The sequence below is a fragment of the Serpula lacrymans genome (genome assembly GCF_000218685.1).
Source record: "Serpula lacrymans var. lacrymans S7.9 unplaced genomic scaffold SERLAscaffold_15, whole genome shotgun sequence".
Lineage (NCBI taxonomy): Eukaryota > Fungi > Basidiomycota > Agaricomycetes > Boletales > Serpulaceae > Serpula > Serpula lacrymans.
Genome location: NW_006763304.1, coordinates 469,356 through 489,914, shown reverse-complemented (window position 1 = coordinate 489,914; position 20,559 = coordinate 469,356). Strand labels below are relative to the sequence as shown.

At 47.1% G+C, this 20,559-nt stretch overlaps 10 protein-coding genes across 10 annotated transcripts; 5 read left to right on the top strand and 5 right to left on the bottom strand.

The window, feature by feature from the left end:
* Positions 1–287: 287 nt before the first annotated feature.
* Positions 288–1,995, top strand: SERLADRAFT_478356 (uncharacterized protein; the record flags this gene model as incomplete). Its single annotated transcript, XM_007323266.1, has 2 exons — positions 288–495; positions 645–1,995. The coding sequence occupies 2 exons, from the start codon at positions 386–388 to the stop codon at positions 1,897–1,899; spliced, it is 1,365 nt and encodes a 454-aa protein (XP_007323328.1).
* Positions 1,996–2,921: 926 nt separating this feature from the next.
* Positions 2,922–4,504, top strand: SERLADRAFT_478352 (uncharacterized protein; the record flags this gene model as incomplete). Its single annotated transcript, XM_007323265.1, has 7 exons — positions 2,922–3,047; positions 3,103–3,221; positions 3,279–3,437; positions 3,497–3,572; positions 3,633–3,767; positions 3,820–3,995; positions 4,051–4,504. 7 exons carry the CDS (start codon positions 2,978–2,980, stop codon positions 4,321–4,323), a joined length of 1,008 nt encoding a protein of 335 aa, XP_007323327.1.
* A 390-nt stretch (positions 4,505–4,894) lies between these two features.
* Positions 4,895–6,257, bottom strand: SERLADRAFT_478348 (uncharacterized protein; the record flags this gene model as incomplete). The annotated part of the gene is made up of 2 exons (XM_007323264.1): positions 4,895–5,512; positions 5,570–6,257. The coding sequence occupies 2 exons, from the start codon at positions 6,194–6,196 to the stop codon at positions 5,297–5,299; spliced, it is 843 nt and encodes a 280-aa protein (XP_007323326.1).
* A 54-nt stretch (positions 6,258–6,311) lies between these two features.
* Positions 6,312–7,956, top strand: SERLADRAFT_478344 (uncharacterized protein; the record flags this gene model as incomplete). The annotated part of the gene is made up of 5 exons (XM_007323263.1): positions 6,312–6,750; positions 6,828–6,994; positions 7,056–7,237; positions 7,325–7,463; positions 7,543–7,956. The coding sequence occupies 5 exons, from the start codon at positions 6,381–6,383 to the stop codon at positions 7,618–7,620; spliced, it is 936 nt and encodes a 311-aa protein (XP_007323325.1).
* A 296-nt stretch (positions 7,957–8,252) lies between these two features.
* Positions 8,253–9,357, bottom strand: SERLADRAFT_373950 (uncharacterized protein; the record flags this gene model as incomplete). Its single annotated transcript, XM_007323262.1, has 5 exons — positions 8,253–8,585; positions 8,641–8,699; positions 8,749–8,756; positions 8,816–9,260; positions 9,330–9,357. 5 exons carry the CDS (start codon positions 9,355–9,357, stop codon positions 8,253–8,255), a joined length of 873 nt encoding a protein of 290 aa, XP_007323324.1.
* Positions 9,358–9,910: 553 nt separating this feature from the next.
* Positions 9,911–12,914, top strand: SERLADRAFT_478339 (uncharacterized protein; the record flags this gene model as incomplete). Its single annotated transcript, XM_007323261.1, has 17 exons — positions 9,911–10,075; positions 10,131–10,231; positions 10,292–10,395; positions 10,454–10,540; positions 10,588–10,601; positions 10,665–10,965; positions 11,027–11,045; positions 11,100–11,127; positions 11,181–11,220; positions 11,271–11,430; positions 11,484–11,573; positions 11,626–11,769; positions 11,882–12,109; positions 12,160–12,297; positions 12,350–12,377; positions 12,439–12,659; positions 12,719–12,914. 17 exons carry the CDS (start codon positions 10,066–10,068, stop codon positions 12,776–12,778), a joined length of 1,773 nt encoding a protein of 590 aa, XP_007323323.1.
* A 21-nt stretch (positions 12,915–12,935) lies between these two features.
* SERLADRAFT_453208 (uncharacterized protein) lies at positions 12,936–14,897 on the bottom strand (the record flags this gene model as incomplete). Its single annotated transcript, XM_007323260.1, has 3 exons — positions 12,936–13,744; positions 13,815–14,700; positions 14,758–14,897. The coding sequence occupies 3 exons, from the start codon at positions 14,871–14,873 to the stop codon at positions 13,508–13,510; spliced, it is 1,239 nt and encodes a 412-aa protein (XP_007323322.1).
* A 170-nt stretch (positions 14,898–15,067) lies between these two features.
* Positions 15,068–15,487, top strand: NDUFA2 (NDUFA2, NADH ubiquinone oxidoreductase 10.5kD subunit; the record flags this gene model as incomplete). The annotated part of the gene is made up of 3 exons (XM_007323259.1): positions 15,068–15,153; positions 15,239–15,345; positions 15,405–15,487. Coding segments are annotated over 3 exons (276 nt in total), but the record flags the coding sequence as incomplete, so codon positions are not given.
* A 318-nt stretch (positions 15,488–15,805) lies between these two features.
* SERLADRAFT_478327 (uncharacterized protein) lies at positions 15,806–16,864 on the bottom strand (the record flags this gene model as incomplete). Its single annotated transcript, XM_007323258.1, has 3 exons — positions 15,806–16,180; positions 16,239–16,343; positions 16,393–16,864. The coding sequence occupies 3 exons, from the start codon at positions 16,728–16,730 to the stop codon at positions 15,934–15,936; spliced, it is 690 nt and encodes a 229-aa protein (XP_007323320.1).
* Positions 16,865–17,805: 941 nt separating this feature from the next.
* SERLADRAFT_478326 (uncharacterized protein) lies at positions 17,806–20,308 on the bottom strand (the record flags this gene model as incomplete). The annotated part of the gene is made up of 9 exons (XM_007323257.1): positions 17,806–18,276; positions 18,330–18,389; positions 18,460–18,612; positions 18,673–18,908; positions 18,962–19,333; positions 19,393–19,553; positions 19,609–19,792; positions 19,860–20,024; positions 20,075–20,308. 7 exons carry the CDS (start codon positions 19,634–19,636, stop codon positions 17,982–17,984), a joined length of 1,305 nt encoding a protein of 434 aa, XP_007323319.1.
* Between the last annotated feature and the right edge of the window lie 251 nt (positions 20,309–20,559).

Genomic DNA, 20,559 nt, shown 5'->3' with positions numbered 1-20,559 from the left:
AGTGAGAGGATCCTTGGATGTACAACCGTGTCGGCAACGCTCCAAAAGAAAGCCTGTGATGAATGGTGTGGGTTAGGAAGAAGCTGCCACGATCTTAGATAGGGATGAAGAATGAAAAATGTTGGATTATGTATTGTTAATGTCTTGGTACTAGTCAAGTAGAATAGTTATAGAAATGAAAGACCAACGAGAGATGGGACCGACACCAAAAGCATGTTACCCGGAGCTCCCGGGCCGGGGTCACCTTTCTCGCGAATTGTTGAAGCTAAAGACATTTTTGCTTTTACTATCTTCCACTTTAGTAGCACTAGCCGCAGGTAGTTCTGCCAAGTGTTGGATCAGTACGTCCTCAGAGGCACGCTCTAGTGTACATCAGGCTTCCACGATGTCTCCAATCACCCTCACACTTGACCAAGCGCAGCGGATCGTAACTGTGCATGTATTTCCAGCGGCCTCCATATCGTCTTTTGCAGAAGTGAGCAACGATAGTTACAGGTGAGTGAGGTTATGCTCTTGGTCATATGTAACGGTTAGGTTGAAAAATAAACTATGATCATAATGCATGGATGCCATCATGATTATCGAATTTGCTTGGCCGGTGTTGGATGTGCGATTTGAACCTGATATTTCTTGAACGTCGACAGCTATACCACATCCACAAAAGCATACTTCATTCAGATAAAACCAGAGTCCATCTCTGCTTCAGAATCACAGTCACCTCTGCCAACGTCGTATATCCTTCTTATATCGCGTCCACCGGCCCAAACGTCCCCTAGTTCACCCGATCCATCACTATCACTTCCCCTTGCGACAATTCACAAACTTTTGACTTCGATATCTACATCCACATCCATTCGTTTACCTTCAATTCGCGCGATTGACACGTCTTTGACGGATAAGGAGATACCATATCACTGGCTCTTGCTAGACGTCCCTGCTCTCCCCCCCAGCCGAGCTCAGCTGACTACTGTTCCGCTCTCCACTCTGCGACGTCTCGGTACACTCACCCCACGGCAAGATGCTCTCATAGATGTACAATTGGGAATATATCTGAAAGAATTACATGGAGTGCAAAATGAGTATTTTGGGGTGCCTGATAGCCCGTATTCGTCCACCGATACCTCAACAACGCCCTCCTTTTCTATTCCAGGTTTCACAGGGGCGGAAGGTGCAGATGGCTTCAATTTTGACGAAGATCTCACGCAGTATTCTTGGCAAGATACTTTTACTCTGCTCCTTGACACTCTGCTCGACGAATTGTCCACGTCCAGTCAATCTGACATCACAAAGTATGTGCCTGACATCCAAGCGCACATACCAGCCATCCGCGCCCACCTCGCTCGAGCGATGGGATCATTCTTGTTCGACGACGTTGAGATGCCGAGTTTGTTGTGGGTAACGGGCGCGGAGGAAGACGTTTTCGTCGTCGTTCCCAGAGCCATGATGGACCAATTACAACCTGAATTTGATGAGCTCTCCTCGAGTTCTCATTTCGATCCTTCAGTAGCTTACATACTTCCTACTTTCACCCATGCACTATGGGGTGATCCCCTCCTTGAAGCATTATTCATGCCACCCAGACCGAGCTGGCCGTTTGCGCAGGGCTACACTAGGGAATCTATCAATGTAAATGACGAGTTGACAAACTTGGCTGCAACCGTGTCAGAAGATTCATCGTTAGGAGTCGTTGATAATCCTCTCATCGTATTCCCCCGCCAGCGTACGAAGAGGATCTGGTACACGCTCTATCTCGCACTACTCGTTTTATATGAACATACTCGAGAAGATGCGGGCCAAGGAGAACTTGCCTCAGAGTGCTCCTGCCATACCAAACTTGCTTGGGCTAGCGATACGGTTCCGCGATGTGTCGAAGCACTTAAAGAGGCGCCATGTTATTAGCCAGGATGTAAGGCTCGGTAGGATGGCCAGCAAGGAAATAGGGGCTTCATGGTAGTCCTGGTATTCATCATTGTTTTGAATTATGTTGGAAGACGGAAAGCAGATCTAGAAACTCAAGGATAGAAAGCGTTGATGACGAGTTGGTAGGCTATTGCATACATACTGAGACCAGATGCCGCATCATATATATATCCTTTCTGTGGATTTTCTATATGCCTTCACAGTAATTCCGAATCAAGTCGTACCTTATCACTTCTACATTCAAACCATCGATGTTCCTCAAGGACCGTTCCGTAGATGCTCGTTAGCGTTCCATATTCGTCAAGCTGAACCCGAGCATATCTGTGACTTTTATTGCTTGAATTAATATCGTGCGTGTTCTCTGCTCATGTTTTCAGATTCTCTCGAAGCAGCTGAGCAGTAATTGTGCTAGTTCTTCATTTTCCATGCTGCTCGAAAGTGTCCCCCCAGTTACGATTACAAGTATTAGTATATTGACGCCGGAAGCCTGGACTGCTCAGAGCTGCGACAACGTCAAATGCATTTTCTCAGATCATTCCTTGATTGCTGGTGAGTGTGGGAGTTGGGCTATGTTGTCAAACCTCTGATCAGTAACGCCTGCTTATCGCCCCTCGCAACATGCAAGATCACACAGCCCAGCCAGTTTAAAGGCGGCCTAACAAGGCGACTACCCTACTTGGACTCATGTTAGCCGTGACGACCTGAAAAATACCTCAGCTCCGCTCTGCATGGCAATCATACCTCGTGTAAGCGCTAAAAGATTCAGCCACTCCTCGCATGAGGACGGTGTACCCATTTCACATTCTAAAACACAGAATTAGAGGCATTTTATACTTCTAGCTCGAGTGATCCACCAAGTCACGGCAATCCTAGGACCGTTTGGCGCGCGATATCATGATTCTATGACAGCTTGACCGGTATGATGCCTGATGCGGTGTGCAGTGTATCACATTGTGATGCGATCAAGATATATAAAGCATATTCGAACAGGTTTATAAAGAGGTGGGCTATTTAACTGCACACTGCTGCTCCATTTGATACTACCAACTCAGGACAAATGCAGCCTAACGGGATACATTTGGACGCAGGTGCCCTCCTAGCTGCGATACTGGAAGGAATTCTCTACGGTGAGTGGGAATGTTTTTGCAAAATAGAAGCCGCTGAATCATGGAGGATCCGTAGGGTTTTCTTTGCTAATGTTCTTTGGCATAACTTGGGAACTGACGCGCAGAAGCAACAGCTACGCACGCAACAAACCCATGATCATAGTTGCCTGCCTGTTACTTGTTATCAATACAGCTGTAAGTGCAGTAGTAGCGGTTTCAATCTATTTAATGGCTAACGATACAACGGTGCAGCACATAATACTAGGCATAGTGCGGCTTGAGGAAGGGCTGGTGTCACACCAAAAAGCCAAAGGCGGTCCACTAGCTTACTTTGAAGACACCGAATCACAGATATCCATTGTTCGGGATTCCTTATACTTGATTCAGAATTTACTGGGAATTGGCGTTGTAGTAAGTCCAACATTGGTGGCATACGGCCATCTAGTCTCGGTCTTTAACGTGGCTGGTAGATCCGAAGCTGCTACGTAGTTTGGCAGTCGCTGCTTATTATTGCATTCCCCGTGGTCACTTGGTGTGGTGTGCTAGGTACGGATTTTTTCGCTCAGTACCCTCTTGACCTGTATCTTGATTTCTTTGTGCCATTAGCTGCTGGGTCAGGCTACGCAAGGGCTTCCATCACGTCAACTTCGTCAGGCTCCACAGGTTTTTTCTCCACAAGAACCGGTAGCTGGATGACCGCATATTATGTGTGTACGCTGGTATCGAGCTTTTCTAGTACGGGTAAGTATCGTTCAGTCCTCTCACTATGCATTTTAAGCATCATAGTTTACAGCGTTACTGGCTTACCGCTTATGGGCCATCGATCACCATATTGCTACTCGGAAGACCTTTCTGCTGGCGCTCTTGCGCATCATCACGGATACAGGCCTTCTGTACTCTATCACACTTTTAGTCGTCTTCCTCTGCTTTATCACGCAAAATCGAGGGCAATATGTACTGCTGGATATGGTGAGTCTATTTAACTGTGTTCCTAAATGGATTTCGAGCCAATGTGGATATCTAGGTTATGCCAATCATATCCATTACCTCCTATATGATCATGGTCCGTACTGCTATGACAAAGCCAATGCCTCAGGGAGATGAAGTTCGAACCAAGAATCGCATAATTAGAACTTTCAACCCAAACCGCACGATCTTATCGAATAATCCCCAGGAAAATTCAATAAAAGCTTTGCAGGTCAACGTCACTCAAGATCAATATACAGAAATCGACAAAGACCATCGACTTGAACCCTCTGTCGATTCCACATCTTCAAATGGACCTCATGATGTCTGACGTTCTCTAAATCTGATCTGTTATGCTTTGTGAAGGGTCTTGCTCAGGGTGTCTTTTGAATCATATATCTTGTATCTGATAGTTAATGCATGTATATTATCTCAACAACAGGAGCTATAGTCATAACAGTGCACGTACAATATCTAGTCAACTTCTAATATATTTCTAGAGACACGCAGCTATGATTGAGATGCTCGAGCTCGGAACAACAGGAGGACAATTTGTCGCTATTTTATGAGCATCTTTTCGGTTCAGAATGTGCTACTTGGTTGGTACATTTTGCAGGTCCCCTTAATCTCGACAATCTGAAGTCTAACAGTACCCTTTTTGTGGGGGGAAATATCCATTTGACTGCATAGTATCAAGGCAGACTGCAATCTTATACGCCTGTATGATCTATAGTTCTGCATGGTTGATGATTAGGTGGTAAATGCACGCGTTTCGGAAATTAACAGTTCCTTGGAATGGATAACACGATGAATTACAGTTGTGGTCCTGCTACGCTGTGAGGTCCAAGAATACTTTGACGACCACCCGACTCGAGAAATCCGATTGACCCGGAATGCAACGCCCTAGAGGTCGACAGATATTTCAGTCGACAATATAAACAGGATTTGCAAGTTCAAAAATTGAAGACAAAAGTGACTGATTACACTGATAATAACAAGCTCAGACTGTATGACACCATGTCGTGAGGAAGGCAAATAGCGTGTATGTGATCCAGAGTCGACGCGTATCCGATGAATAACGGTGGATAAAATCACGAATGTACAAAGGTCGACGGACGCCCACATGTTCTGATAGTGTATATGCATCACTACAGCCCACTAACACTGTCATGATAGGACTCGGAGTCCCGATAACAAGATTAGTTGAGGTAGACATTCGCGACGTCCTCGAAGGCCTTGAAGTGCGTTGGACCCTTGACGGTATCTGAAAACGTGCATACAAGCCAACTCTTCGTTTGTCCATGTCATGTCATTTCAATGTCTCCTCCTGCTAGAAGGTGCTCGCTACTATCGCCATCTCCGTCTATGCGATCAACGAGCTCACTTTCAACCTCTTCTTCATCCCCATCATTGTCGCCATCATGATCAAAAGAGTGACTGAGAACGTGATTCTGAGTGGGCGTTGGTGTCTGGAGATTAGGAGTAGGTGCTTGTGCTTGTGTAAATGTAGGCGTTGGTGTCTGTGAAGGTGGGGACGAATCCATAGGCGCGTCATGTGGGCTCTCCCCACTCTGAACCTCTTCCTCGACAACATCGTCAGGCTCTTCTATTTCCACTTCAACACGTTGACGCCACTCGTATCGCTCCCTCAGCATTGTGACAGCGCGTACTGCACGCTCAACGCGCGAATCGTGAGCAGCACGGACGGCAGACATGGCGGAAATGGTAACTTCATGTGTTGCAGGACCTGCTGGGCCCGACAAGCTGGGAAGCATCTTCTCGGCAATTCTCCTTACAGTATTACTTTCCATGCGAAGGACATCTGTCGTCTGTTGATTGCGCAAAAGAGGGGTGAGGGAATTATCGAGGAGTGTGTCGGGTAATGGAACATAAGGATGGAGAGCAATACGCTCAAATGCCGAATGGGTGGAAGATGATTGGGACGAGTAAGAAGAATGTGGGACAGTAAGTAAAGATTGCGAGAAACTGTGAGTTTGCGAAAGTAAAATATTATATTTTGTGAGAATGTCCGGCCATGCTGGCATTACATTTGGGTTTCCTCCCAACGAGCCATCGAGTGTACGTTGGAGAGTCTGGATAGACTCAATGATTTGGACTGCTTTGAATCGAAGAGACTCTAGTTGACCAAGCGGGAGTGAGTTGGGGTCGAAACGTAGACTCAAAGCAGGAGCATCCGTCGCCATCGTGGGCAACGACGACAACAATAAGTACTAATGCATACGACGACGGCGACGGCGATCCTTTGTCACGCTCATTCATGTCATGCGTAACTTAACATGTCACACCTACCAAACGCGTGACAACCTCTCTGGTCCCTAAAAGCCAGAAAACGAAAACTTGAAACCTGACGACAGCCCAGACAACGATATGCTCCCCATCATCACACGCCTCCCCGTCCTGCGCACCCTCGCGCGTGCACGGGCCATGCCCATCGCCGCAGCCTCCAGCAGAGTCACGCCGGCAACCCTGAATTTGTCGTTCGTGAATACCGCGGCGGCGCGTCGCACTTTCCTCACAACATCGCGTCTTGCCTTCCCCTCAGCCAAACCAAAGAGTGGTTCCAAGACAACAGCGAAGAAAAAGTCAACGTCAGCAGCGAAAACCAGGAAGGCGTCCAAGTCCTCGGCAGTTGGGTCAGCTGCAAAGAAGATTCTGGCTGAGAAGAAAAGCAAACCGACGAAATCACGGATCAGTAAAACTAAGCGTAAAACCAGAGTTAAGGCCAAGAAACCTGTCCGTAAGTACATAGGCGTCATGTTGTTTATACATAGATTACGAGCTAACTAATATCTGCTTTGAACCTTATAACAACAGTGAAGGTCAAGAAGGCAGACCTCCCCCCAACTCGCCCAGGAAACCCTTACGTTCTCTTTTTCGCGGAACGTGTTATCAGTCAGCATGCGAAATCTATCTCAGATACCCAAGCTATTGCAAGTGAGTCCGCCAAAGTTTGGAGAGGGCTCGGTGACGAAGAAAAGGAGGTGTGTAACGGCCTACTGTTCTTTTTGGGTTATACTGGCAACCTTTCTAACATGCATGCAGCCTTATGTACAGAAGCATAAAGAATTGAAGGCTGCTTATGAGCAAGCTGCAACGGACTACTGGGCTTCCCTCCCCCGCGAAATGCTTGCTGCAATCAACAAGAAACGCAAATCTAAGGGCTTGAAACGTCTCCAGAGGACAAGGGCCTTCCGCCGTGGCATTCCCATAACCACTTATTTCAGGTGAGTTTTATCACAACGATTTGTGATTTCTTTTGCAACGTAATCCCGATACAAGCATTTTACTAAACTATCCCCTATTCCATATAGATTCGCAGCTGACTTCCGCCTAAGCCCTGAAGCCGATGAACTCCGTCGCGAAGGTAAGACAGCTGAGGGCCCTGCTGCACTTCGTATTGCGCGCTTGTCAGGTCGGCGATGGCGAGAACTCCCAGAGGCTGAGAAGCAGGTATGTCTCTGGTGTTGCACTGACCGTTATAACCTCTAACTTGACTTTTATTTTATCTGTACCCTTTTCCTCTGAACAGCCATACATTGATGCTTACCAACGAGATTATGACGAATGGGTAAAGACTCGTGATTCTGAAAGAGCGTCAACTGCTTAAGCACGAACGATACGTTCGTGGGTGGCCGAGTACATGAGGATGAGGGCGATCCCATCGATATGTGGGATGATGAATCCTGGCTGTTTTGTGGTGTTATGTTCCGTGATTTCTGATTCCCCATTTTCAACACGCCGCTACGCTATCCTATCTTGTTATCTGTATGTCTACATTCAAAACTTCAGAAACTCGCCGCACTGAATTGGGCCAAAACCCCTCATTTTCAAGCTCGAATATCCAATATATACATTTTTTTTTTCAATTGTACAATAGCTTATTAGTTACGTATGAATATCTTACATATTTGATCCGTTTCTGTTTCACTTGTTGTGAACTACATCTGCAGTGAAGTCCGATGTTAGCCGAGTGCAAAAAGCTGCTCAGAGCTCTAATAGCAGTTTTGGCGTGGCACTTTTCCACAGATGTATCATCGTCGGTCTGACTTAGGAGGTGATGGAATGACCCGTCTATATTCTAATCTGAGAACGCTTGTGCAATGATCTGCTACTACGCAGAGAACATGATCGCGCTATCATGATAGAAATCTAGTATATGGTAGGTAAATGAGAGGAGATGAACGTATGAGTTGTATCTTAAAATTGGATATCATACCAGTCAATGGTGCCAGTGCCATCCTATGCGTTGGCACCAGTAACACACACGTCGTCTGACCATGATTCATATTTATTTGCATCTGCAATCATGCTCCTCACTTTCTCCCTAAGCATAGCCAAGGCTCCCTTGTGCACCGGCAGCCTCATTGGTGGGTCATCCAGATGAACAACTTTCTCGATGACGGCGACAGCTTTATCTGGGTCACCGTCGATCAGAGCGTGCCCCGCGGCAAGGAATGTACGCATTTTGGCGGATTCAAGGGACGGATCTGTATACGCTGGGTGGACGGGTTCAGTAGTATTGCTGCTTATGTTTACGTTTGTGCGGAAGGCTCCGGGCTCGATGATTGTGACCTAGCGGGAGTATGGATATGAGTGTGAGGGAGAATTCTATATGAGAAGAACTCACCTTGATGTCCCACCTTGGATCGAGTTCCTTGGAAAGAGACTCACTGAAACCTTCCAGGGCTGACACAGCTCATTAACAAAGTAGATATAGCTAAAATCAAGAGCCCACCAAATTTGCTATTCATGCGAAACAATCCTTTAGAATATGTCGACTGAACTGATGATAAATAACTCACCTTGCACTGTAAAACGCTACTCCTGGGTGACCCTTGATGCCACAGCCCGATGTGACTTGTAGCAACCTCCCACCCTTCGGCTTATTGACCTCTCTAAAAAATTCCACAGCCTTTTTACTTACATTCGCCGCCCCCCAGAAGTTAACCTCGAAATTCGAGCGAGCAGCTTCATCGGAAGTGCCTTCTATTTCTGAAACAAGCACAACTCCAGCGTTATTGAAGACGACGTCAATTCGGCCATAGACGGTGCGGGCTTTTTCAAAAGCAGCGGTGATATCGTTTTGGTCTGTGACGTCCAACTTCAGTACAAGGAGTCTCGTTGCGGGGTACTTTGAGGAGAGGTCTGATAGGGCGGAAGGTTTACGAAGGGTAGCGATAACAATATCACCCTTGTTGAGAAGGTGTTCTGTCATGGAGCGGCCAAAACCTGTAGAGGCACCGGTGACTGGAACAAAGAGGTAGTGTCTGTGAGAAACCAGACCATCGACTTGCACTGAAAAGAAAATGGACTCACTGAACCAGATTTTGGGAGCGGAAGACATTTCGTAGTTGGATTGTGAAAGGTGATAGAAGTGATACCCTTATACAGAGTAACTGCATACCTTTTTATACATTTTTGCGCCAGCGAACCTTCTAACCGTAGAGTTTAACTTTGCCAGTAGCGAGTCACCGTGATCATTGTTTATCTCGATGCATTGCAAAATATAGATAGTCACGCTTCATATATTATTACTTCCAACGCGACCCTGTGATACTTCTATATTGGACGCTAAGTCCCGCCTGGCTTAAATATAATGCTTACGTCTCAACAACACATCGTAGTGCGAGAGAAAGACTCACTTCCAATTTTCTTGTCCTTTAGATATTAGGTCTCGGAGTTCGGAACGCGATATATAAAAGTGGTTTTGGCATGGTAATAGTCCTATAAAACGCGCTATTCAACTTCTGGGGGCTTGCTTGAAGCCTTGAAGAGAACTTACTACTTACCGTGACTAAATTCAGGGGAACAAGGAGAAACGCGTTCAAGTTTGTAGCAAAGTGACAAAATCACGTGACCGTTGTAGCAAAACCCGGCCCTTTCCGTCGATCATGGCCGACACGGTACATTGAAGAACACTATCATTACCCGCCCGGCCGTGGCTTGATATATAGTTGGCTTCACTAGTACTACAAGTGTTACAGCACTTGTGAGTTACTTCGCCGCATAAATTGACCGTCTTTTAGGCTACCGTGACTGAGGAGGTATACCTATGGTTTTCAGTCAGTCTTTTATATCTTACCACGGTAGTCTCAATCAAATTGACTTTCAGAATAGTTATCAACGCCTTTCAACCCACACGGGAGAGTATACCCCCACCAAACGTGAGCTACCAGCAGAAACAGACTAGCGGACTTCCTACTCACTTACACCCCCTTGTAAGGGCCGCAATCTCTTTTGAGTTCGTATGAGGACTGATTTGTATTTACATGTCCCAGAACCCATTCCCATTTATCCTTCGTGCTGCCACCGTATACCCCGACAAATTAGCTCTCGCACACCCCGATGTGGAATACCCCACCTTCTTCACATATCGTATATGGTGTGTCCATATTCATGTTGTGTTAACCACCCGTGAATGCTCACTAATCGCCTGCCAGGGCTCAGCGCATTCAGAATCTGGCATACGCCCTTATCGAGGCCGGCATCCAACCAGGTGATCGTGTAGCAGTGCTGGCACCCAATTCGTGAGGTTTATCACTATTGTGGACTATCAGTCGCTGACACGAACCAGACCTATGATCGCAGGTCCACAATTATCATCTTATCGTTTTATGAAGTTTGACACATCGTTTTGCTCTTAACGCTCAGATGCACACTATGGAATTCTTGCCGCTCGCGCAATTATCACTCCAATAAACACCCGTCTCACTCCTCCGGAGGTGGCCTATATACTAGAACATTCCGGCTCTAAACTTTTGTTGATCGATAGAGGACTCATGCAACTGGTGCAAGGACTCAAGATCCCTTTCATTGTTAACAACGACACTGGGAGAATCGGTGACCCATATGAAGATTTCCTTAGTGCTGGGCGAAGATTCAGTGCTGAAAAAGGCTGGGCAGGGTTAGATGTGGAACTTGACGAGGGTGCTGGAGCGGTTTTGTGCTACACGTTGGTGAATGTTGATCATTCTGTGTGAATTTGTTTTGATTCACTTTTCTATTGAATTTAGTTCAGGAACAACAGGTCGAGTAAGTAGTATAGTATCGTCACCCAGCATCGTAGTTGTCCTAACGCATCTATAGCCAAAAGGTGTACTCACAACCTTGAGGGGTCGGTCAAAAGAAATTGGCTCTGTTTCGTGTGTTAATCATGCAGCTTTTCAGGTTCTTATCTTGCAGCCATTGCCAACGTAGTGGAGGGACAGTACGTATGGAGATTATATATGGAGATATTTCACCTAAACACATATCTAGGATTAGCAAGGATTCGACATATTTATGGTGGGCCTCAAGCCTTGCTTATCCTCATCCGTTATCTGAAGGCAATGTCCTACTCAATAACAGGATCCTTCCCATGTTTCATGCCGCAGGATGGACGTTCCCATGGGCTAATGTATTTGCCTTCGCTACTCAGGTTGGTCGATTTCTATTCGTGGAGTTAATCTCTCGAAAGTAACGTTCTGTCAGATAACGATGCGGACAGTAGACTACTCTCAGATCTGGAAACATTTTCTCAATTCTGGAGTGACCCACTATTGCGGTGCACCCACTGTCCAGGTTTGTCCTCGCTTTCTGATCAAAATTGAATGGCTGTACTTATGCCTCTTAGATCGGCATAGTCAATAATCCAGCAGCGAGACCACTGCCGCGATCGATATCAGCTATCATTGCTGGCGCAGCGCCTACTGCTCATCTCATCGGCGAATTAGAAAAAAAAGGCATTCAGCCCGTACATGTATATGGCTTGACGTATGTCCTCTACACTATTATGTACATGTGACTTCAGGCTCATAGGCGTGTCCGTTTACAGCGAGGTATCTATGAGGCATTCACTCATCTTGATAAGTTACACTCATGCATCGTAGACTTACGGCCCTTTTACTCGGTGCTATGATCAACCTTCCTGGGCTTTGCTTTCTCTAGAAGAACGTGCCAAGCTCATGGCTCGCCAAGGCCAAAGTTTTGCCACTGCCCAAGAAGTACGCGTCGTATATCCTCCGAAGTCCGAGGACGACCAAGAAGTCGTAGATGTTCCCAAGGACGGGAAGACGGTCGGCGAAGTGGCAACTAGAGGAAACATAGTCATGAAAGAGGTAATCGACATACTTGATCGCGCAATCTATTTGCTGACCAATGATCGTAGTATTTCCGCGACCCGGAGGCTACGAGGAAGGCTTTCAGAGGAGGCTACTTCCATAGTGGTGACCTTGCAGTGATGCATCCCGATGGGGTGATAGCTATCATGGACAGAAGCAAGGATATCATCATTTCTGGGGGAGAGGTTCGTCTCGTTATTAGTCTCAATTTTCTCTTACGGCGCTGACTTCTAATAGAATGCCTCGAGTCTCGCCATAGAGCAAGGTGAATCACCTCCCAAGTAACAGGTATACCTTGACAAGGCTAACATTCCTCTTTGTTTTAGAGCTCGCTAGTCATCCGCACGTGCTGGAAGTGTCAGTAGTAGCGCGGTCACACGTCAAATGGGGCGAACGGCCAATGGCTTTTGTAACACTGCGTCAGGAACATGTGTCTGCTTGGAAAGGCAAGCACAATGTTTTTGGTGACGAGCTGAAGCGATATGCAAGGACGCGTTTGCCCGGTTTTGCATGTCCTGAATGGGTTGAAGTTGTCGAAGAGTTGCCTGTAAGATCATTCATACTCTTTTCACCATCATAATTTTTGATACCCTACCTTGTTCTTAGAAAACCTCGACGGGCAAGATTTTAAAGACGAATCTGCGTACGATAGCTGCCAAGCTCTAGATCCTAGATCTTTTGTTGTGTTTACAACTGGATGGCTCTATATATCGGACCCTTAATGCTATCCTCGATGCTATCACACTGTTTTGTTGCTAAATGTACACAACTTAGAGACAACAATAAGAACACTTTTGATGTCACTCAGTGTCCTACTATGATATCATCAACAGCATTGTTATTCATAGCAATTCAATCATATTTGTAGTGTTCGGCTACCACATAATCAATTCCAGGCAAATCATGATATGGACCCATAAAAAGGAGGGGGCATTAAAGATAGAGACTAGCGTTCTACGTATAAAAAAAGTCGTAGAGAATATAAGAAAAGAAAAGAAGTTCCGGGTGCCAACAAATGAACGGTAACGACGATAACTAGTATGATGGATAACTGAGGACTGACATTGCAAACAAGAAAATGGTAGACTTCTTCGTAGGAGGGTATGGGGGGAGCGAGCGGGAGGTAGTAAAATTTATAAAATAGTAATAGAGTCTGGAGATAAAACGATAAGAACTGGAACGAACAAATAAAAAGGCGACGACGAACAAATAAAAAAAACTTGATCACCACCAGCTACAACTGTGCCTAATCGAGAATAGCGACCCTTGATAAATATCATACACCGTGCTGTGAAACACCAGCGCCTCTTATCCTTAATCTCTCCATGATCCAGGGTTCCAAAAACCAAATATGCCCCTTGCCTGGCTGTGTGCGATCACAACCCTTCATATCCACTACAGTCGATGGCCTGGGACGGCCCAGAAGATCAATGTTAAGGCGGTAACACACACCGCCACGAGGGTGCTGACCCAGGCTGCGCGACCGAGGAGTAGTTTCTTCACGTACGGCTCACGGATGGTAAGCGTGCGGAACGGTGTTGTTTCCGACTGTCGCAAGAATACAAGAATGGGATCCAGCTCATATTGGTGAGAGATGAGGCATAGAATCGCAACCGTGAATGGGATAAAGAGCTGTACAAACACATAAGTATAAGAGTGAGCGTTGCGCAATGGACGAGATATAAAATTTAGTTGTACGTACGAAGAACCGCTTGGATTTTGGATGCACGTCAAGGAATATAAGTGAGAACCCTACCGCCAAACCAATCCACAGGACTATCAATCCAACCACAAGCCTCACTAGAGATGATACGGGAGTCAAGTTCCCGAAAGCTTTAGCTCTCAAAAATCGGGGGAACGCGTCCTGCTCCATTGCACGGAAGCAGTATTCTTTTTGGGCATGGAACATATCAGGGATTTGGGCCAGCATACTCAGCTCACTTTGCGTCTTGGGCTCTTGTGTGCTACTCAATGGGAAACTGTGAATGCGCAAGGAAGGTGGCAGATATATCTCATGATTTTCTTGGGAGTTGACAGCGTTGCCCGCCTGGGATAGGTAGCGGAAGAATATGCGCTCAGCAGAGGCAATAAGATCGAGCCGTGTAATTGCAGTCGAACGCGGGATAACGGTTGGTGCACGTGATGCGCGTCTGCTGTTAAACAGCGTTGGTGTGCGACCAGACAAGGAAAATGGCGTCGTTGACCGCGGAGGTTCGTAGCCTTCGCTGGGTGATGCGATACGAGCGCCATCTAGGTTGGGGGTGGGTGAACGTGGGCTGACTGAGCGCATGCCTGCGTGTTTCTCGTCTCCGGTGGTAGCTAAAGCACGTTTCTCGTTCTCGGTCAACATATCGCCCGTGCTGGCTGTACTTCGCTTCGTCCCACCACCATTGGGCTGCAAACCTACAACTGTACCGTAGATAGACCCGCGACGCCTTGCATACTCCCAGTACTGGGGCCAATCATCCTTGATGGTTCGCCCAGACTTTCGCACATCCTTGAAATACGCCCTACACAGATTTTCGTGTTGCTGGACATCCAACCAGAAGTCGAGAATATCCTCTGCACCCTCGCGTTGGAGGAAAAGGCTGGCGATAAGATTATAAGCTCACACGATTAAATACTTTTTTTGCACAAAAACTTACTAAAACATGAATAAGTCGACAGGTGGACGCGTCCTCCTCGACAACACTTCAGTGAACGAGGGCAGCCTGTTTTTCCTGCTGTTGAGCCAGTCTTCTTGTCTCTGTTCGTCGTCCATTGATATGTTCTGTAACAGTCAAGTGCAAAGGCGTGTTCGCTCGCAAATGCCAGGGATGGGCCGCAGCTTCACTGGATGACGGACGATTTCAACGAAAACAACAACCGGGCGTTGTATCCACGCCCCCGCTTACATAAGTTCAACCTCCCATTTCCTCCCACCGACCGCCTCAGCTAAATTTATTATCGCCCATGGCCTCGTTTGCAAAGGCATTGTCGCCAGCACTGCGTGAAATACGCATTCTATGCTCGCAGACCGGTCAAGCATCCGCAGGGACACGGTGAGCACGTTCGTTTTCATTTTCGCATGAAACGGAACTGAGGTGCTCATGTTCTCGCGTGTTGGAATGGAATGGACATGGACAGCCAGTTCATATTGTCTACGTACCCCACGATCAAGCAACATAATCCTGACTTGCCAGTTATGATACGGGAAGCAAGTGGAACACCAGCTAGAGTATTCGCAAGGTTTGGTAAGTGTTAAATCGTATTCGTCACAATCACACATTGGAATAATGTCCCTGGTCAACAGAGCGCGGAGTTGAGAAGCACGTTGAGTTGGATAACCTTTCCTCATCAGATGTTGCCTCGAAGGTAGCATCGCTATTGAGCGTGTCGTGACCTTAGTCGTAGTCTCAACGAGATGAGGCTCCGCCTATAACGGACTCAATCCAGCAATCCAGAATGTGTTCGAGAGCTGTGCAATCATAACTCCTCTTTTATTCACCTGTGAATCTCCTCCGCCATTTTCAGCCCATTCGTGAAAATACGAGCTATTACACATCAGACATTGGAGAGCAAGCTTTTTTTTTTTATATCACAACTCGCCACTTCAATTGCTGCTTACAATGATTTCTGCCGTTAAGACATTACAGAGACGGACTCGTATGCTTATATTTCCGTGTTGCATACAAATACAACAGAAGGCGACTTATTCGTGTAGAGGTCGATATTCTTGAATCCCAAAATCTACACATGAAATAACCATTACAAGATAAAAACACAAAATAACGCGTGCCGCCAAGGACGACACGAAGCTTCCAGCTGCCTTTCTGTCTTCGCTATCCGCTCAGAACTCCCTCCCCGTGTTTTCCCGTCAACTCCCTGCCCACCTCTTTGTCGTGCTGCTTTTTAACAAGCCTCAGCTTCCAAAATTGATACCACCCTGTCAACACACCACAAACCAAAGCAACAGCTGCTGTCACTATGATCGTCGATTTGCTCGTCGTAGTAAACTCTCCTTGGTGCCCACCATAGACGCTGGTGATTGTTGATATTATTCCTGCTAAAGAATTTAGAAGCCCAGGGCTGTATTATGTCAGGGCAAATCGTTTAAGCCAAAAGTTGACCATATTTCATGACTCACACAAAAATACGGTTCACAATCCAAACGTAATTGTTTCTCCATCTCCACCAGAGCCAAAGCATACCTGCAGCGCCAATTCCCGTGCAAATCCAGGCGATAATGTATCTAAACAAAAGCCTCAGAGTCATCTTTAATAGCACTCTTAATCACTTACAAAGGTACGTCTTGGACAGCATTTATCAGCTCAGTCACCGTGCTTCCTAGTCCCTGTTGTTGTCCTTTTTCTTGCCATGTTGTGAATGTGCCAGGGAACAAGACAAAGCCCGCCAACAAAATCCACGTGAAGAAGGATGCATACATGTTATGCAGTCGCGGAATCCCATCGAGTGCAAGAAGCATGTTCACATACTCGGTATTCATTTGACTGGTTGTGGCATGCGGCAATGGGGGTCGTTGAGGCGTGGTTTTCGTTGCTGCAGGTGTACTCGGTGGGTCCGGTCGGGATTCTTTGACTGTCTTAGGTTGGGCTCTGGGAAGAGATCGTGATCTCATTTCAGATGAGGGGAAATTCTGGGATTGGTGGGCATTGTTGGTAGGTTGTCCAGGGTATTGTCCAGCAGCGCTATGGGCTGACGATACTGTTGTTTGATGTCCCAAAGATTTCGGTGCAGTGGTAGCATTCAGCGAAACTCTGGACGCGTTCAGCGTCACTGAGCTGGCTGGAGGTGATTTTAGCGTCCCTAGAGCAGCAGCTCCTGTGGCGCTTGTTGAACGGTGATGTGAGGTCCTACTGGGTGGCCGAGACCGTGATCTGCGGTGTGTGGGCTGGTGCGAAGGGCTCTGATGCTGAGAGTTACTATTATGGTGCGTGCCCTGATAGTGTGTCCCTTGCTGCATGCTGTGATGTGAACTTGAATGCATAGAGGCATGCCCCTGCACAGGTTGGGGAGGGATATAATTCGCGGATGATGGAGTATGAATTGACACCTGCGACGAAGATCTCACATGAGGCCCAGGTGTATGTGGAGGTGTCGTCAGCGCCGTTCTGCCCGGGGGTGGAGGAACTGGAATGAGTGGTCCTCGCCGGACGGACGAAGTCGAGCGACGATGAGATCGGTGAGGAGAAGGTGAGCGCGGAGTCGAGGGATTCGTCGGGGAGCGCGATGCGTTCTGTTGCTGTTGTGCGAGGAGAGACCCAGGCGGAGGCTGAAACTGTGCAATGCGCGCTTGTAGTTGCTCATGCGACTCTACTGATTCGTTAGTTGGAGGTGCAGGGTCAGTTGACTGTCTGCGTGCCGGTGGTGGCCACGCAGTCCGGTATGGGGGCGTGTATGGATACCCTGGATCACTGTTAGATCGACTCCTGGATCGCCCAGGGCCGCGAAAGCTTGTCGTCCGCGACATTGTATACATTGTCTTGTCGATGAAGAGAAAGTGATACAAAGGAAATCTGAGTACAAGACTATGATTGTAGTCCTCTTATGGATAATATATCCAATGATGCTCCGCTGGCCCGGCGTCTGTATCCCGCATCTGCGTCTACTGCACGTGTTGTGATGGGACATTTATACTTAAGGTACACGTCGCACCGGATTTGCGACAGGGCAGAGCTCAAGGCAGAGCGGCGAGACAGTGGTGGAAAACGACTCTGAAATAGTTTTCGACGAGTGCAGAACATTGGGTAAAATATACATCGATTGATTCATCAAAGCTGACCAAGTCCAAAGTTCCTATCTATACACGAGGCCTATCTCAGGATCTAAACCGTCCAGGTTGCCTTCAAAAGATAGCAGTCTCCTCCTTTTAGAGTGTCACCAAGTTTGTGCCCTGAGCCTGGATCTGTGCCAGATATATCGTTTCCTCATCCAGGATTACCAATCCCGCTTTGGTGAACATCATTTCAGCCGTAGTGGAATTGATGAAGAACTTTCCGATGAGAGTGCCTTCAGGGTTCCAGACGTGGGTTCCTTCCCCACACCCAGAATAAACGTTCCCCATGGTGTCTAGCTGGATTCCGTCGGGAACACCAGTGTCAGCGTAAGCAAACACTCTGCGGTTCATAAATGATCCAGTAGCTGGGTCAACGTCGTACTGATAGCTACCAAGAAATGAATATCAATTGTAGATAACCCGACATTGGAGAATTCTTACATCGTGGCAGGGTATGTCTGGTTATAGCCGAGGAAGCCATCAGAAACACCGGTGTCCGTGCTGCGGGTGTATTGTTAGATCGATCCCACAGTCAGGAGTCAGGGTATTCGAACGTGGGGACCAGACTTACACGAATGCTGTCCTGCCATCTGCGGTGAAAGCGACACCGTTGGGATTTATGAATTGGTCAGCCACCACGCGAACCTGTCCAGTAGATGGATCAAGTCGATAAACCTGCGATGGCAGTAAGGGTTCTGGGCGGAAACTGTTCAACCATCCGTATCTATACAGTGTTTGGGTAAATTTAGTACTAAATTTCATGTACTGTATGAGGATCACATACGTGGGGTCAGTGAAGTAGATGATATCAGTGCCTGGAAGCACTTTTACATCGTTGAGTGAGTTGAACTGCCTTCCGTAAAAGTTGTCGAGGAGGACAGTGGCGTTGTATGGTGAGACAGGGTTAACGAGTACTACTGATGGTGGAAGAAGAGCACGCCCGGAAGTAACGAGAAGGAGATCACCCTTGTAAGGGCCAGTCCCTCCGTTTGTCATTTGAACAGTATCGGGAAGCGGGAGCTGTGATAAGACAGCGTTAAAGTATACATGGCCATATAGGCAATCGTACATACCGTCTGGATTTGTATGTTAACATTTCCGCTGGTACTGGCTATTGCCTCCTCAACCTCCGTCATGTTTAGCATACTAACGACACTGTTGTTGTACCACCCATTGTAACCAAGTGGGCCGCCATCATTGCTCGAGAAATATAGGATGTTAGACTCTGCGTCGTAGATGGGCGCTTCGTGAGCGAATGCGAATCCTGGGTTTGCCACAATAGTACGGAAGTTGGCATTAGGTCCTAGGATGTTCAGGAACGATGGATCGAAGACTTGGAAGAATGGCGAAGTTGTGTTGGTAGGATTGAAGAATTGATCAATAGACGAGTTACGGAATAGCGTGCTGTTTGCACCAAGAACGTTCCAAGAAAGAGGGTTGACATACTAGAAAGCAGCAGATCATTAAAAATTCATAGACGCCCATAGAGTAAGGAATTGCTGACCACTGCCTGAGGAGGAAGTGTTAGATCTGAACTACTTGCAGTTGAGTAGACTGCAGCCGCGAGAGCGACGACGACCGCCGAGACTGATAGCTTCGTCATGAACGTTAAATTTTCGTTGATATGTTCTTCTGTCGAGGGCTCTTTGCTAATGGTTGGCACCACTGAAAAAAGGAAATTTAGCAGAGAGCTAAGACTAACAAGGGGTCCAGGACAGACTTGTGGGATCTGACGGTCTTTTATCCATCGTCGTAAGACAGCGTAACTCGGGGACGGACAGCCGATTAGAGACAGTACACCATGCCAGGTCGCATGACCGTTGGCCGTGGGGACACTGTCGAAGAATCAAAGAGCTCTATTGATATTTCTGACATATTTGACAATTTTATCGTAATTGGAGGAGCTAATGAATTACAGCGGACCGGTCATAGTTGGTATAAACTTGAACCTTCAAAACGTGGTGACCATACCTTACGATACAATCAAAGCATGGGCTTTGAGCCCATCGCACCGTGACCTGCTGAATCTGCTGATGATGGATATCGATTAACTTGATGTTCGCACGGAAGTAGATATAGCCAATTCATAGTAGACGTTGATCCCAGTCGAGTGAACACCGGAGGCAGAAGGATCAACTGATCTTGTAGATGAGTCACTTACAGAGTTCTTCAGTGTAAATGTTTACCCTTCTCGAAGGAAGAACAACGCGGTAAGTCCAAGAGGTGGAGAATATCCGGGCCCGGGTCTCATGACACCGTGGCCAGCTACCGTGGCAGGCCAATGATTGAAGCAGGCGCCGGGGAAACATACGCGTGTCGTCTGTCTCAAAGGCTGGGAAAAGACAAAAGACAAAAGCATAGTGATTTATGAATCGGCGACATGGAACTGTTTTTGTTTGTCAACCATCAAGTTCGTGCTCTTGTTCAGAAAATGTGAATTCGACATTTATCGCTTGGCTTGCATCGAGTGCACGTGCCAGCGGTGGGGCGAGCGTGACCAGCCACTGCAGGCAGCTGAGCGGTCTACAGTAAACGATGATGAGTCTCTCCAGAATATACGTCCTTTGATCAAACCTATGGCTCATGTTTTAGCGTTCGAATGTGAAAGAACATTGTTCAGGAAACTCATCTGATCTGGTATTCGGGTGCTTTTGCTGCTCATGCGCTTAAA